Raw genomic sequence first — 17,028 nt, 5'->3', positions numbered from 1 at the left:
ACACTTCTATATCAGTTATTGCTCAAATTATTTGCTGTGTAAGATCTGCTCTGGTTTCAGTATATTTTTAGAAAATTTTCATTTGTCCATGAAGATTCTACCCGCTTCTCTCTCTTTCTGCCCCTAGCAATTCATGACTCTTGTCCAAAAAGTTGGATGGCTCAAATGACTAGAAATAGTGCTGTGCCTCAGTCCTTGTCCCATACTGATGTTGCTGAAACCAGAAGAGGTACTAAAGTGGAGCTCCCTTTTCAGTCTATAAATGAGATGGAGCTGCAAGGCAGGCCATGCTCCACAAAGAGTCCTTGACTTTGTAACCCTCACTTTCACCCTTGGTCCACCAGAGCCCACATTTGTTCACTTTCTAACCATGCTGCAAAATCAATGGTTTTAAAATACTTTTGGGGATGGTATGAGTTGGAGGATATTTTTATGAGAACAATCTTTTTTTGGTGGTTTTGTACTTTTAATTTATTGACTAGACATTCATTAGCATAGGATGGGTGTCTAGAGAGATTTTTATAAATCTACAGTGAAATACAAAGTTGGGGGTTCGAATTGATTCTAAAACTCAGTGTCTACCTGAGCTGGCTGTTTGGGAACAGTCATGTGACAATGAACTGCTTGGTGTTGGAAAGAGAGAGTTTAATATTGCTCAGAGATACTAATCAGAAGTTATGTTTAACGGGGTTTACCTTGGAGCTCAAATTTAGCCCTCTTGGCTGTACAAGAGTTATGATAACACAAGCTTATAGAAAAACAATGACATAGTAAGACTTCCCCTAAACTGGACTCCTTTCTCCCAAGTCCCAGAGAACATGCTTATAAAAATTCAATATATTCCTGAACTGTGAAATTTAATATAATTTTATATAATATGTTGTCAGATGACAATGTGAATTTAGGAAGTACCAGATGGCAACCTAGAGATGGCAAAAATAAAAAATCTCTAAAATCCCAGAAAGAACATACCAAATTTGATGACTCCTTTACCTGCTGTTCTGCAGTCAGAGACATTCTAAAGTTTTGCATTTCTTCATTCTTTCTTTTCTCTTGCTCTTCAAGTTGCTCCAGAAATTTTATTTTCTCTTCCTCAAGTTTTTCTTGAAGCTCAATAACCAAGCTTGATGCAGCAGATAATTCAATGGAAGGACTTTAAAAGAAATTTTTTAGAGTTTAAATATGCATTACAGAAATACAGTTCAAGAACAGATAAACACAAGCAAAGAAAAACCTGATGAGTCCTTGCTCCTTCCTTACTCCAAAGATAGAGCAATGGATATGCTTGTCCATTACAGTAATTGTTTGGCTACATGAACATGGCCTGAAACCATGAAATATGAAGCAATAGCACTGAAACATGGACACCAAAACTAAGTGTTTAAGTCTGTAAGCATGAAAGCACTAAAAACAGGCATTATATTGCTGAAAAGTAACACTAAATAGCAAAGCAAGCTTTGAAGTATAGGAATTAGGTGACAAAACAAACAGCAAAGCATTGAGAAATAAGACTCAAGAGACTGAGGATAGTCACTGAAAGTCCTTAAAGTGCTGAAGTGAGCTCTTATTTATTAATAAGATAGACTGGCTGGAAGACTGGGACATAAAAGAAACAGCCCCTGAGCACATTTCATTGATGGTGCTCAAAAGAAACTGACTAAAAGGTTCCAAGGGCAGAAATTCAGCTTTGAGGATTGTGGGTAACTGCCAGTAAGCAGTCTGATTTACATTCCATAGGATTACTGCTGTCCTTAGGGGTGAAAAAACTTCAGAAGCTAGGGCAGTTCTGAGAAACTGAAATTCAGGAGTGAGAATCCTGGTGGATTGTATCTTTAGAGATACATGCCTTTCCCACTGCAATCACAGAATGTATCTTTTTAAAAATCTAACTTCCATTCTACAGCGACACCTGTCTTAAAAAAGCCATTTGAAAGAACCAACAAAAACTGACTGCTCAATGAAGATAGTCTTCTAACATAAAAATGAGTCAAAATTTCATCAAAATGGGGAGACTGAGGCACTCTCTTAAAACAGGTTTTCTAGTCAGGGTGATGGTCTCCTGCACAAGTTTCACAGACTATTTTTACATACTTTTTCAATGTTTGTGCTGCTGTCAAAACTTGGTGCTTAACTATCCTGTTAACAATGTACACAAACGTGTTAAAACATCTAAGGTAAACTTTCCCTCAAACAGTACAAGCCATGGATTCAATTCAAAAATTCCTGCCACTCCTAAATAAAGGGTTCGTTTATTAAACCCTATTTTTAGATTTCAAGCCAATCACATAACTGTAGGAGCAAAAAAATAGAATAGCAACAACTATGACTGGGATGAGGTAATAGTAATTTAAGCCTGAACGGAAGAGCTCACACTATGGGGATAAGTTTTGCAGAATTTATTCTTTTTAAAGACTTCTTAAAACAAAGAACACTAATATAAATGTCTTTTGGCATTGTAACTTAACAGCTGGCACTTTTAAATGTATGGAAATTGGTATGAATACCATCCAGCTCCTGTGAAAGGTTGATCTGTCAATCACGACTACTATAAAAGTGGTTGTTACAGCATGCTAGTGGAGCCTCTCTAGTCCCAGTTTTAGCAATTATTCATGCAAAGCATGGAAGAAGCTACTCATGGAGGAATTAATCTACACTAAATTATAAATGTTTTACAATTTGGCTGATTTTTTCTTAATATTACTGATTTAGGTTCCCAGGCAGACAGACTGTTTAACTCATTGTTTTTCACACCTTGCTGACCCACTGTATCACACTGAAAGTTATTTGGTTTTCCCTGTGTGACACAACTGAATATTCTTCCTCACTGTCACCTAATTAAAGCCCTATTTGAATCACAGGATGATTGTCAAATAATTGCAGCTGAGTTGCGGACAAGACATGGAAAATTGCAGAAAAGTTATAATGGACCTTTATTAATTGCAGTAATTTGGAAAAGCCAGGGAAGACTATTTGTTTAAGAAAAATTTGCTTGAACAATATAAGCACTCAAATATTATGCCTGCTAATTTTTTTTGATAACCACACATTTTGCTGCAACTGTATTCCAGTCATTAATGTGCAGGGCTGACAGCCTAAGCCTCAGCCACTGTCAGCTCAGATAAATGGGGATCTACTTTAATAATGGGGAAAAAGGTGTGTGTTGCATACCTCAAAATGTATGCAAAATTGTGGACTGTGAAAAGTAAGCTAATTAAAATCAAAACTGCGAAGGAAGCCTAATATTGCAGGATTCGCAATATCACAAATTAAGTAGGGCTTTATATATAAACTCTAAACTTCTCAATGTTCAGAAAATATAACTTAATTGTGACAGCCAGTGCAACTTTTGGAGAGCCCTTTCTTTTAAAAGAGTGGCTCATATGTGATTGTATTCTACTCTGTGAGGGAGGGATACCACAGCTCCTCCAGGAATTAAAACTGTGGGTGGAGATTATGGCAAATCAGCAAGATTATAAGTCCCACAGAGTTACCACCTCCTGTGGGGGCTTGCATATAATAGTTCAAATTGGATTCTCCAGATACCGACAAATAAAATAAAATAAAATAAATAAATAGCCAAAGTTTAAACTGACTCAGGGCTTTCTTTCTCATCCAGCAAATGGACAGGACCTTCCATCCAAAGGGGGTGGGAGGGAATAGAGAAAATCCTTGAGTGTTGGAGTGACTTGACCCACTGGGACCCCATAAAATTGATGGGTGACCTCCGGTAAGCTTTTAAAATATATGTAGGTTATTTTACAGCTTTTATGTTTTCTCTGTAATGCTTTTATCTTAAGAATAAATGTGCTTGCTTAGAAGGAGCTGTGTGGTAATTTATAACTGCGGGCAATACACTGGTCATATAGCCTTCGGAGAGAAAGCAAAATGTAGGAACTTGCCCGTTTAGGCAGTCCGGCTTGCTGGGGATATCACAGTGTAAAATCAGGGAGCTCTGCGGCCTTAAAACCCCAGTCAGGAATGAGAAAGATGCAGGTCTCTGCCCAAGAAAGGCGATGGCTGGGAATCAGAAACCCTTAAGCAGGTGCCCTTGGGAGACAGAGAGGGAAACAGAAGTATAGTCTATCGTGAAACTGTAATACTGATTTCTTATCTATTTTGTATGAGGTACTAAAATATACACAAATTTATAAAATGTTTTTTTACTTCCCTATAATAATTTCTAGTATCACTATGGGAGAGGAAAATTAAAATTGTAAATCAGTGTTAAATGGTAACAGTGTATTTACCTGCCTCTAACAAGTAGCTTGATAATCTTCTACTCCTTTTGAACCTTCCTCAAGGAAACTCCATTGAAATTTAGAAGAGTGAGCATTTGCAAAAACTAGTACAGATTCTCTATGCAAGTGTATTAATGCTGTGGATACCCTCAGCTGCACTGAAAACCAGTTACAAGATTCTAATGCTCACTGGACAATAGGTAAACAAACCTCTGGAGGAGAAACCTAATAGGGGAGAACTTTAGTCAAAGGGAAACTTTAACTTGAAATCTAATGAAGTTAAATGAGTTAAAAGGAGTTGCATAGATTACACAGTCCTATGTCATGCCAATTTTTGTGATTTTACAGTTGCACTTTACTACTTTTTAAGAACGTTTTTGTCTCCTCTGTTGCAGTGACCTTCACAAATGGAAAATCTAATTATACAAGAGACACAGTGAGATGCACTATTAAAAAAAAAATGCTGTCAAAACACACATAGCATAGATGCAGCTGAACTGCTGTAGTGCTTTAGTGAAGATGGCAGAGCTTCTCCAGTTAGCGTAGTTAATCCACCTCCCTGAGAGGTGGTAGCTTTATCAACAGGAGATGCTCTCCTATTGACAAAGCACTGTCTACACAGACAGTTAGGTCAGTATAACTATGTCACTCAGGGGAGTGGATTTGTCACACCCGAGCTACATAGTTATACTGATATAAATCTGTAGCATAGACCTCGCCTTACTTATTCTAGGTGCTCTTTCTACAATAGAAAGCAAAAAAATTACACTTATCTCTGAAAATTTTAAGATGTTATTTAAACTTTCCCCTCTGGATTTGGGGCTATCTCTAAATTTCCACTCTTGGAAGATTGCAAAATAGTGTATTTTCTGGGGGAAGAAGGGCTGGAAATTATGAAAAAAGATTTTGCTACATTCCATAATGAAAGTGGTCATCAACTTTTTAAACTTGAATACACGTAATAACATGTAAACTTTAAATATCAGTCTAATCAGTATGGGTCCACAAACACTAAAGTGCCTTCATCAAAAGTGAAAGTTTTGTATGGTGCCACTACAGGCCAGAGTTATGGTTTCCACTGAAGGAGAAAACTTTCAATTATGAAGAACAGGAAAAAGTGACCATTGATCCTAAAATAAGTTATTCTCATAAATTCTCAGAAAATTCATTTGGGGGAGCATATTTTTGTATGTTTCATATGTAACCAAGGGGTTGAATCCCTGCTTCCAGTGCAAAATTCAACTCAAACTTCTCTATCGAGTCACCACTAATGCCTCCCTAATGCTGATTATTTTTCATGTTGACAAAAACATTTAGCTGGCCAGCAGATAGAAAAATGCTGTGCATAGTTTGTTTTACGCCATCATAAACAAATTGCTCGTGAGCAATAAACAGAGGGTGATACAGCAAACTACAACTCGTGAACTGCAATTAAGCACCCAACCTGGAGCTTTTAGGGAACTAAAAGACAAAGCGACTTTCCAATAATTCTGAAATATGAAAGTACATTCAGGTAGCAAATATATGCCCTATGATTAAAGGGGCATTTGGCATCCTCCTTAAGAAGGAGACAAGGATGCTTTCTTAATTTCATATGTACTTTAAAATGAGACAATGAACAATAAATCATTCAATAGAGCTTACAACTCATTCCCCTAGTTGACTATATACCAAAATTATTAGAACACCTGGTCAAAAAAGTGAGGATGGGCTTTGTGCAACATATGAATGCCCGCATATACACAAGCGCTCCAAAATATTATTTAAATGTGAAAAGTGATCGTGCAAAATCACATAATCTGATTGTGTAATCTTTTTCTTGTCACACCTATGTATTTATTTCCATCATCATCAATTTTCACTTCCACCATTTGGTAAATGGATGCAGCAATAGGAAAGGAGGCAGGGGAGCATTTGGTATATTTCCCCTCATTTCTTTTTCACAGCCACTTTGTTTTGGGGAGGGTTTTCTGTTATTTTTAAAAAGTCAGAAAGAAGCAAAAAAAGGGCGTACAAATTCAATTTTTAAAAACTGTTTGGCAGATTGCTTTTAATGGCCCTTAAAACATATACACAACTTTACCCTTTGTTTCCCAGAAGTCTTTCACATTTCCTCATGAGTTTAAACAAATATAATGCATTATTTTGCTTAAATGTATTTGACAATAAGAAAATTTCCTGTATGCAAATTCAAAATGAAGTCATTTTTCCTATTCTTTGCAACCTATAAGTCTATATTTTCTCCACAGCCAAAAGCATCCAGTTTCCTGATCCTATTTTCATAGTCCCATAGTTCCTATACGATTTCGTATGATTTACTTTTGAAAACCTGTGCTTGCTCCTTGATCTGCATGGTTTTCCCAAATTTCTCTCCTTAAGCCTTTATCAACAGTCTCCTGTCCAGCAACTTACCCATAATTACAGTCTTCTAGTTCCTGAAAAAAACCCCAGATATTGCAGCATTGCTGGTTGCCTGGAAGCATGCCAATGTCTAACCTAAGTCATATTTTTCCAAAAAAACAACACCAATCTATTGTACGTAATTGATAAAACTAAAATAAGACCCCAGACCTTAGTTTAATTTCAAGGTATAAGGGTATACATACTATATCTTTCATACACCCTGTTGTTACATAACAATTATAATACAACATTTTATAGTCACAGACTGTCTTTGTCTTGCTTCTGTTAGGTTTGGTGTTCTGGCTCTGGGGAGTTTTTCTGAATTGGCTCCAGCATCACCAGTCTTACCTTGTGTCCAAATTCTTTGATAGCCTTATCGGTCCTTCAACTTTCCCTTTTTTCTGTTCTAATTCAGAAGTAGTAGGTCCAGGCATGTGGAGAACTGCTACATGTTATGGCCATGCACAGTTTCCCAAAGTTTCTTGTCCAATTACTGATTCTCTTCTCTTTATCTAGATCCTGTCTGAACATCTTTGGATTTATTCATCCTATTCTGACCCTGTTTTCGTTCCTATGCTGACCATGGGAGCAGAAAAGCATCCAACAGGGAGTCTGTCAATCCTCTGAATCGAGCAGAAAACATGGCATTTCCTGTTCTGCCTGGATGTGAACAGGTGCACCTGGGCAGTTCCCCACCTCTGGAAGATGAACCTGACCACTTCCGGATGGAGAGACCACTCGTGATGAGATGAGAAGGTCCTGCTGAGGTGATCTGCCAACGTGTTCCAGGCCCCAGGGAGGTGTGCGGCTATCAGATGGATGCCATGCTGTATGTCTACAGTAGTTCCAGAGCCTGAGGGTTTCCTGGCGAAGGGCAGACAACCTGGCTTTGCCCTGATTGTTGATATAGAACATAGCCGCTGTATTGTCATCAAGACCTGGACCACCCTGTTTTTCAAGTGAGGTAGGAAGGCTTGTCAGGCCAGGTGAACCATTCTGAGCTCCCTGACGTTGGAGGTGTAGGGAGCAATCATAACTCGACCAATGACCTTGCATGCTGAGATCGCCCAGGTGGGCTCCCCACCCTAGGTTCGAGGCATCAGAGACAAAGGTCACTGACGGAGACGGAGCCACAAAGGAAACTCCCTCCTACACTGATGCAGGACTCTGCCACCATGTGAGTGACAACAGTACATGATCTGTGACCCTGACCACGCAGTCCATGCTGTGTGTGTTGGAAGACGTAGACAGATGCCAGCCATGCCTGCAGAGGACTGTGGCGGAGCCTCACGTTCCAGACCACATAAGTGCAGGCTGCCATGTGGGCGAACAAATGCAGGCACGTGTGAGCGGTGGTAAGAGGGTGGGTTTGCATACACGAGATGAGATCTGCCATGGCTTGGACCCAAGCCTTGGACAGGAAGGCTCTGGCCTGAGTAGAGTTGAGGACTGCTCCAATGAATTCTATGCATTGTACTGGGATTAAGGTCAACTTTTTCTCATTTATTAACAGCCCCAGGTCGTGACAGGTAGAACAAACCAGATCAAGATGCTGCTGCACCTGATCCCAGGATCAACCCTTTATAAGCCAGTCATTGAGGAACGGGTAAATCTGAACAACACTGGTGCTACGCGCTTTGTGAACGCTATTGGGGCTGATGAGAGACCGAATGGCAATACCATGAACTGGAGATGGCGCTGGCCCACCATAAAATGAAGGAAGCACCTGTGCCCTGATAAAATTGAAATATGCATCCTTCAAGTCGAGTGTGGCAAACCAGTCTCCTGGAACCAGGGACAGGATGATGGAGGCCAGGGAGACCATGCAAAACGTCAACTTTTTGAGAGGCTTGTTGAGATGACGCAGGTCCAAAATGGGTCTGAGGCCCCCTTTTGCTTTCGGGATTAGGAAGCAGTGGGAGTAGAACCCCTTTCCTTTCATGTCTTGAGGGACCTCCTCCACTGCCCCTAGGCACAGGAGATTCTCGACTCTTGGGATGAGGAGTTGCTCGTGACAACAGTCCCTGAAGAGGGATGGGGAAGGGAAGTGGGTGGGAGGATCAGCCACGAACTGTAGGGTGTAACCTGAGGATATCACTTGGAGCACCCAACAGTCCAAGGTCAGCCGAGACCAGGATGAACAGAAGGGGCAGAGGCAGTTGAGGAAAGAGCGGGAGGGTGGATCCTGGGAGGTGACTGGGGTGTCGTCCTTGAGTGCACCCTCAAAACGACTGCTTCTGGCCTCCTTGGTTCCTGGAAGGGCCAGGCTGAGCAGACAAACGGGAAGATGATGGGTGTCACCGCTCAGACCCCTTGTCTCTATCCTTTCTGCTGTAGGTGCCCAGCTGGGGAGTCTCCCAGGACCTAAACTATGGAGGTGGTGGAGAGAGAGGGCAGAACGGCTTCCTGGCCTGTGAATATGGAGGCCCAAGGAGCGGAGAGTGGCACGGGAGCCTTTAAGGCCATGAAAAACAAGGAGTCCAGTGGCACCTTAAAAACTAACAGATGTTAGGCCATAGTGTCTCGAGTCTGTGAGCTGGGAGAAGAAACCCGCCCCTTCAAATGGTAGGCCCTTATAGTCGCCTGCATCTCCTGGGATAACCCAGAGGACTGCAAGAGCTGCGCCTCAAAGCCACTGAAGCCATCTGAAGGTCCCCCTTGCCACCACTGTGACTTCATCCACTAAAGCTGTGAATTCCTTTGCTTGGTCCTGCGGAAGGGCCTCCCTGAATTTGTTAAGGGTGTCCCACAGGTTAAAACTGTACCCGGCCTAACAGGGTTAGACACCCGAAATTGCATGGTTGCCATCAAATAAATCTTTCTGCCAAATAAGTCCAGTCTCTTGGCATCTTTACTTTTCTGTGTGCCACTGACTTGGCCCTGCCTGTCCCTAACAGCAGACATGGCCAGTGACGCCGCTGAAGAGTGTGTATAAAGATACTCGAACCCTTTTGCAGGGATGTAATATTTCTTTTCTGCCTTCTTAGAAGTAGGTGGCATCGAAGAGGGGGTCTGCCACTGCGATTTGGCAATCTTAAGGACTCCTGGGTGGACAGGCAGTGCGACCTGGGCCGGCCTAGAGGACGATATAATGTTAAAGATATCTTCAGACTCCTCTGCAGCCTCCTCAGTTTTTAAATTCAAGTTGGTAGCCACCCTTTTAAGGAGGGTCTGGTGCGCCTTGAAGTAATCAGGGTGGAGGGCTGCCCATTTGGGAAGGATCCGCCACCGCTTCATCTGGAAACGACGACGATGATTGCACCACTGGGGGAGGGGCACGTTCCCCTTCCTTCTCCAGGGATGGCTTCTTAGGTATTGGAGTTCGATGCACTGCCCCAGTGTCAAATTCGGTACCGTGTTCCGATTCTGGTGCCGGCGATGCCAGAGATGGTTTGTTCGAGGTGGCCAGGGAGGACTGGTGGGAATATGGGCACAGCCCATGGGTTCCAGTACAGCCATTGAGTGGGCTACTGTCCTGCTGCAATGCTGGTGGTGCAGGGGGCCGCACCAGCTTTGCTGGTCGGCAGCAAATCACCCCTCCTTGGTGAGGGGCTGAACTCCCAGTTCGAGACCAACCATTGCCCTTCTGGTGACAAGGGCGGAGACTTTGAGGCCTGAGTCTGCCGGATAACCCTGGCCGACAACAGGCGAGGATCTGTGCCTGCCCAACTAGTGGTACTGGGGGGATGGAGACCTGTGCTGAGACAGGGAGTGATCACGTCCCAATGGGGACCGACATCTGTGAGACCGTCTGGGTGAGGATGACATGTGCCGTGGAGATGTTTGATGGGAAACTCACCGGTACCGGTGGCACAGGGGAACAGTGCCTCAATTCCAGTATCCCATGTCTCATAGGGGGAGAGTGGGGCATCAGGGACCTGGGTCTTCTGACCGGAGTCGCGATGCCGGGGTCCTAGGGCACGGAGATAGGGACGTACGCCTGCGGTCTGGGGACTGAGGGCACTCCACTGCCCTATAGGGCAGGCCTATGATCAGTTTGCACTTAAGTGTTGGACCTTAGCCGAGTCTGGCACCTGGCAAGCTGTCTGCGGTGCTGGTCGGCCTGCTTGTTCTTTGGCGACCAGGAAAGCCTGCGTTGGGCACATGGCCTGACATACATAATTTGCCCAAGGCCCCTGTCCCTTCTGGTGCCGGGGTGGGATCCGAGTGGGAGCAATCCGACACCGGATGAAGTGCAGCCTCCATGAAGAGGGCCCTCAAGTGAATATCCCGCTCCTTCTGGGTTCTAGGGCGAAAGTTCTTATAGATTCTGCACTTGTCCTCTATATGGGACTCCTCCAAGCACTTCAAACAACTGTCGTGGGGTCACTCAGACATCAGCCTGTTGCATGATGAGCATGGTTTGAAGCCAGGAGAGCAGGGCATTCCCCGCTCCAGGGCGAAGTCCCAGCTGGGACTCTAACTATCAAACTAACCTAACACTTAACTTAATGGCTAAGTACCGACAAACTATATACAAAGACAGACAATGGGCTGTGAAGAACTGCTAACGCTCTTGCAATGCAAGACAAGGTGCTCCGACCAACCATCACAGGAGGTAAGAAGGAAGTGAGAGGGCACGGGGTCAGCAGCACCTAATATACCCACGCATGAGGGCGGCACTTTTTTTAGTCTGTATTGTTACAGACACACTTGCTGACATCTATTTTGAAATAAATTACCAAAATAACTGAAACTGATTATACTGTATTATTTTGACAAATAACATATACAGAATTTTAAAATACTATGTGCAGATTTTGGGGGGGTGGGGGAAATTGCCCCGCGTATAATCTATAATTATACTTTGCACTCAATTTTAAAATTGCCAAAAAAAGCTTATTTAATTCTTTAAAAAGTCTTAATGGAATCAAAATGTTCTACATATTAGAAAGACTGTTACAAGGAGGCCTGGAATCTGCCTGGATCAGCATGTGAAAGCAGAGAATTTTGGCAAGTTTTCCTAGTGGACAGTCCTAAACCTGGAAATATAACTGATGAAAAATGTCTGGTCTCTGTTTCCACCTCTGGAAGCAGATGAAAATCCAGTATGAGGATTGTTGAGTGAGGACAGGATAGAAAAGTAGATTTATACTTTTGATTAATAAAATCTGAAAACTTCTGCTCCATCCATAACTATATATAACACTGAATCATAATAATTAAGTCCCAAATCTCTCAAGATTTTATATATGTGAAGAACAGGCATCAGCTGTGGTAACACAACAATGAACTAAGATGATGTGTGCCTGTCATAAACAAAGTTTTCTTCAGAAAAAGGGCTTCTCAGGGATACTACTGAAAGCTTGCACAGTTCTATCTCAGAGACTTCAATTCTATCACCTGTAATATCATAAATTCTGACATCCACTCTTCAGAAACATGTCTATCACTGCTAGCCCTGGGCAGAAGCATGCATTGTAATTAAAAAGCTATTTTCAAATATTGTTACATTTTATTGATGATGATGAGTGCTTCAGATATTGATCTTTCAGACTGCTGTGTTTTGTAAAATGACTGGGTTTTATTTTAAGTATGTATTATACGCAATTTCTCTTTGGTTAAGTCCTGGGGTTTATGGTTCATTCTCCTCCTCTTCCGCCCCCTCCATATTCTTAAGTATCTTCATAATTTAGTAATTTGGCTTTCATGGCACTGTTCTTGTTCTCCTACTTGTCTGACTACCACTAAGAATCTCCCCTAGCAGTCCCTCGTATTCCCTTTGCCCCCTTCCTGATGGGGTCGAACAAGCCTCTGTTGTAAGTTGATACCTGTTCTTTGGGCATCTTAGTCCTATATGACAGTGCACAGACACAGATTTAACCATTATCTCTGCGCTGACCACTTCCAAATGTGCTTCACTCTTGGCCTCCCTCTTTTTGTCCAGTCCTATATATCATTATGTCTGAAACATACCAATGGAAGGTATGTCATCAGCTGTAACCGTAATATAAATAAAGAATTTGGGTTTAGTCATCGTTCTTCCTAAACACTCTTCACTTCCTCAATTCAAATCTACCCTCCATTGCCGATATTCACAATCTGGAGTCATTCTCCCTACACCTCTAGACCTTTCAAAATCTTCCTGCATCAATGTCCATATCTGGAAAATAATTACAGAAACTTGTCTCCTATTACATACCCTACCATGCTAGTCATGATGCTCAGTTTCTGTGCATCTCTCCAAGCACATCTGAGGTTACTTCTTCAACTCCCATCTCTGTGCCTAGCATATCTTTTATGCAAATTCCTTCTCATTCTCAAACTGCACTTGTGTTATTTTTTTTGCAACCAAAGCAATAGCTGCCGGTGAGCAGAAAAAGCTGATTAGTTGCGTTTCTCAGTTACTAATGCTGGAATCAACAAGAGAGTTCTTTTAGATTTACAACCTTTATTTAAGCAACTGATAACAGGAACCATTGAATTCATTTCCCCCCTTTCTCCTCCTTTCCTTACAGACCTATGACCTCATTCATTATCAACTATAATGGTATTTCAAATAAACCTGAGATTCGAAGTGTAACAACAAGCCTAAAACTAATGCAGTTTGAGAAAAAAAACTAGATTTGATTACCTTTATTTAAATCATCAAAATTACAAACTCTTTATATAAAACAGACAATATGCACTTTTAAAAATCATTGCAACTTTTGTACAAGACATTAAAAGTTTCAGACTTTACTAACTTGTAAATTCGCTTGCTCTTTCACTTTTGTTCTTGTACTTTACTCATTCTAAAAGAACTTTCCAATAAAAGGCTTCAACACAATGTATAAAAAAAACTTTACCCACTGAGTACATTTCTGTGTCTGAAAGATGAAGCAAGCCACCATTACTTATTTCCATTTTGCCATTGACTTTAATGGGATTGGAACTGGGCCTGAAGTTGAACATAGTTAATAAGTGTGAAAGCACACAACTCCTTTAATCTAAAAAGTATATACCTTTAAAAGTTGTACATTATTCTTTGAAAATATGGTGCTTAGATCAACATTTAAATATGCACTGTTTGCAAAGCTAGATTATTAAAAAAACATAACACTTTAGGCCCTACACAAAACAATGTACGTACAATATTATAGCAAATATTGCATACTCTGCTTTGTGTACATGCAGAAGCTTGTGTAAGTGTTGCTTTCCTCTTTTTTTCCCCATCACACATCTATGCAATTCAGAATGGATGGATTAATGAGCTAGAAACCGGATCTGAAATATCCAGACTTCCTTGAACAAGTTTAAATCATGCAACAATCAACTCAACTCTTCATTTGTGAAGGGAATTTATTTATTAAAGTGCAGTATACAACGTGGGCATATTTGGGATGAGACCTTACAAACAAGGACCTTTCTGTTTTACATGAACACAAAAGATTCCATTACACGATTCATAATGGGCAGGGAAACTGCTCTATTTGCAAAACTTTCCCCATCCTGGATATTTCTGCAGCATACTCTACACCAGAGGTGGGCAAACTACGGCCTGCGGGACCATCCTGCCCGGCTCCTGAGCTCCTGGCCCAGGAAGCTTGCCCCCAGCCCCTCCCCAGCTCTTCCCCCTCCCACGCAGTCACGTCACTATGCGGGCAGCAGGGCGCCGAGCTCCTGCTGCTCTGATCGGCATGGTAAGGGGGTGGCGGAGGCATGCATGGCAGTGTGTGTGTGTGGGGGGGGGGGGGGTGAGTAGAGGGTCCCGGGGTGGGGGGGCAGTCAGGGGCGGAGGGTCCAGGGGCAGTTGGATGGGGCAGAAGTTCTGGGGCGGTCAGGGAACAGGGGGGGTTGGATAGGGTGTGGGAGTCCCGGGAGGCCTGTCAGGGGTGTGGATAGATCGGGGCAGTCAGGGTACAGGGAGCGGGGGGGGGGGGGGGGGGGGGGGGTTGGATAGAGGGTGAGAAGTGGGAGGGGGCGGATAAGGGGCGGGGGCCAGACTGTTTGGAGGACACAGCCTTCCCTACCCGGCCCTCCATACAGTTTTGCACCCCGATGTGGCCCTCGGGCCAAAAAGTTTGCCCATCCCTGCTCTACACTATGTGTTGCTTTTTTATTCACGGACTAAGAAAACACAGAAAGGGAAAGGTTTACCATGCTGCCCTGTTAATGTGCTTCAATGATGTTCTATAGAGACCACCAATAGACATTTGAAGTTAGACTTGGTATGATGACTGAATTATCTTTCACCTTTCTAAGATGGCCAACATGGGTGCCAATTAGAGTTAAATTTTGGAGGAGTTAAATTTCTTGTGTGGAGAAAAACCCCTATCCAATAAGGACAGAATCATTTTACATATAGGCTTCTGTCCAGATATTAGTTGCTTTTGTCTATTTGTCATTACCCCACAGTCAAGAAATGAACTAGTGATCTTTTAATGAAATTTTCCATATCCTATTCATCTCCTGAGTCATCCAGTCACACAGAAGAATCCATTAAAAGAGCTCATATCAGTGTTTATGACTACATTAAGGGCTTGTCTATACAAGAAGTTAGTGCACAGCAAACTAAGGTGTGAATTTACTGTACACTTGCTAGTCTGATTAAGTCCCCATGTGGGCACACTGTGCATTAAAAGTGCCTTGAACAGTTTAGTTTATTACACTTTAAAGAGTATTTAGCTAAAGCACACAAAGGCACTTTTAGTGCATAGTAAGTGTACACATGGGGAATTAGTGTGAAATAGCTTGTGCACTGTAAATTTATATCTTATCTTGCTGCTCACCAACTTCTCCATGTAGACAAGACCTAACACTTCTGGGAAATTTCCCACTAGAGCAATTTTATTGGTGATATGAACAGGTGTACACATACCCCATAACTGCCAGAGAAAGCTTCCTATTTGTCATTGGTAATAGCTTTTTCAAGTCCCGTTTTAATGGAAACTTGTCTAATATAGATAGCTTGCAGTAAAGTTTGCCAAATAATTTCTATTATAAAGATCCTCCAACAAAAAAAACTTCAAAAACAGACTCCAACGAGAAACTGCAGAATTGGAATTAATCTGCAAACTGGACACCATTAAATTAGGCTTGAATAAAGACTGGGAGTGGATGGGTCATTACATCAAGTAAAAACTATTTCCCCATGCTTATTTTTTCCCCTGCTTGTCAACTGTTTGAAATGGGCCATCCTGATTATCACTACAATTTTTTTTTTTTCCTCCTGTTGGTAATAGCCCACCTTAATTGATTAGTCTCGTTACAGTTGTTATGGCAACACCCATTTTTTTCATGTTCTCTGTGTATATCTATCTTCCTACTGTATGTTCCACTGCATGCATCCGATGAAGTGGGTTTTAGCCCATGAAAGCTTATGCCCAAATAAATTTGTTAGTCTCTAAGATGCCACAAGTCCTCCTCAGTTTTTTTGTTTTTAATTGATTATATCTTTGCCCAACTAACTGCCTGGCTGAATTTTTCTATGCTGGGTGTCTGCCTCAGGCTGAATGTTTTTTTTGGAAAGTTTCAGTTCTCCTAGTTCAGCCATGTCCAAGCAAAATTAGGGATGACATTCTTTTGCTTATATTAATTCCTACAGCTATTTCACTAAGAAGCTCTACCAACTCCTTGCCTTGGGAGCAAGAATATGATATTTGGCAGAGTGTAACACTAATATCCAGGATGTTCCTTTTGCCACCCTCGTGAAAATGCACCCAAATTTGACAATGTTATAAGCATCTGGAAAACTGCTTGTTACTTAGTACTCAGCAGAGCAGTGGCTCTCAACCTTTCCAGACTACTGCACCTCTTTCAGGAGTCTGATTTGTCTTGCATACTCCAAAGTTATACCTCTCTTAAAAAGACCTTGCTTACAAAATCAGACATAAAAATACAGAAGTGTACACTATTACTGAAAAAACTGCTTACTTTCTCATTTTTACCATATAATTATAAAATGAATCAATCAATTGGAATATAAATATTTCACTTACATTTTACTGTATAGAATATAGAGCAGAACAAACAAGTCATTGTATGAAATTTTAATTTGTACTGACTTTGCTAGTGCTTTTTATGTAGCTTGTTGTAAAACTAGGCAAATATCTAGATGAACTGATGTACCCCTGGAAGACTTCTGTGTACTCTCAGCGGTACGCTTACTCCTGGTTGAGAACCACTGTAGTAGAGGATTGTTACCTCTTCAGTACACATCACCCATTCTGAGCACTGAATGAGGCAGGGGTGCTATGGAAAAAATAGTATGTGATCATGTAATTAAAGACTACCATAGTGTATAAACAGGCTGAATTAAAGTTGCATTGAATTAAAGAGTACATGACTGTATCAACTTAACCTTTTAATGTACATTTTTTGTATGTAGTACTGACAATAGCTAGAGATTTCACCATACAAATGATAGTGTCAAAATCAAACTGATGTGGATAAAACTAGTATTTAA

General features: G+C 41.6%; 1 protein-coding gene across 9 annotated transcripts in view; it reads right to left on the bottom strand.

Moving 5' to 3' along the window:
- RB1CC1 (RB1 inducible coiled-coil 1) overlaps positions 1-17,028 on the bottom strand; it is a 157,265-nt gene that overhangs the window by 42,344 nt on the left and 97,893 nt on the right. For 7 of the 9 annotated variants that reach the window (XR_006288533.1, XM_037892625.2, XM_037892627.2 and 4 more), the window contains one exon: positions 994-1,153. Coding sequence is in view for 7 of the 9 variants with exons in the window: in XM_037892625.2 (XP_037748553.1) it covers positions 994-1,153 (160 nt within the window). In the remaining 2 variants the exon portion in view is untranslated. Of the gene's footprint in view, positions 1-993; positions 1,154-3,909; positions 4,048-16,627; positions 16,815-17,028 lie in introns of those variants that run through there. The other 2 variants (XR_006288534.1, XM_037892632.2) reach the window with 2 other exon arrangements.

Source organism: Chelonia mydas, chromosome 2 (assembly GCF_015237465.2).
Source record: "Chelonia mydas isolate rCheMyd1 chromosome 2, rCheMyd1.pri.v2, whole genome shotgun sequence".
In the NCBI taxonomy this organism is placed as follows: domain Eukaryota; kingdom Metazoa; phylum Chordata; order Testudines; family Cheloniidae; genus Chelonia; species Chelonia mydas.
Note: the sequence above shows the minus strand (reverse complement) of the source record. Positions and strands in the feature narration are given on the sequence as shown.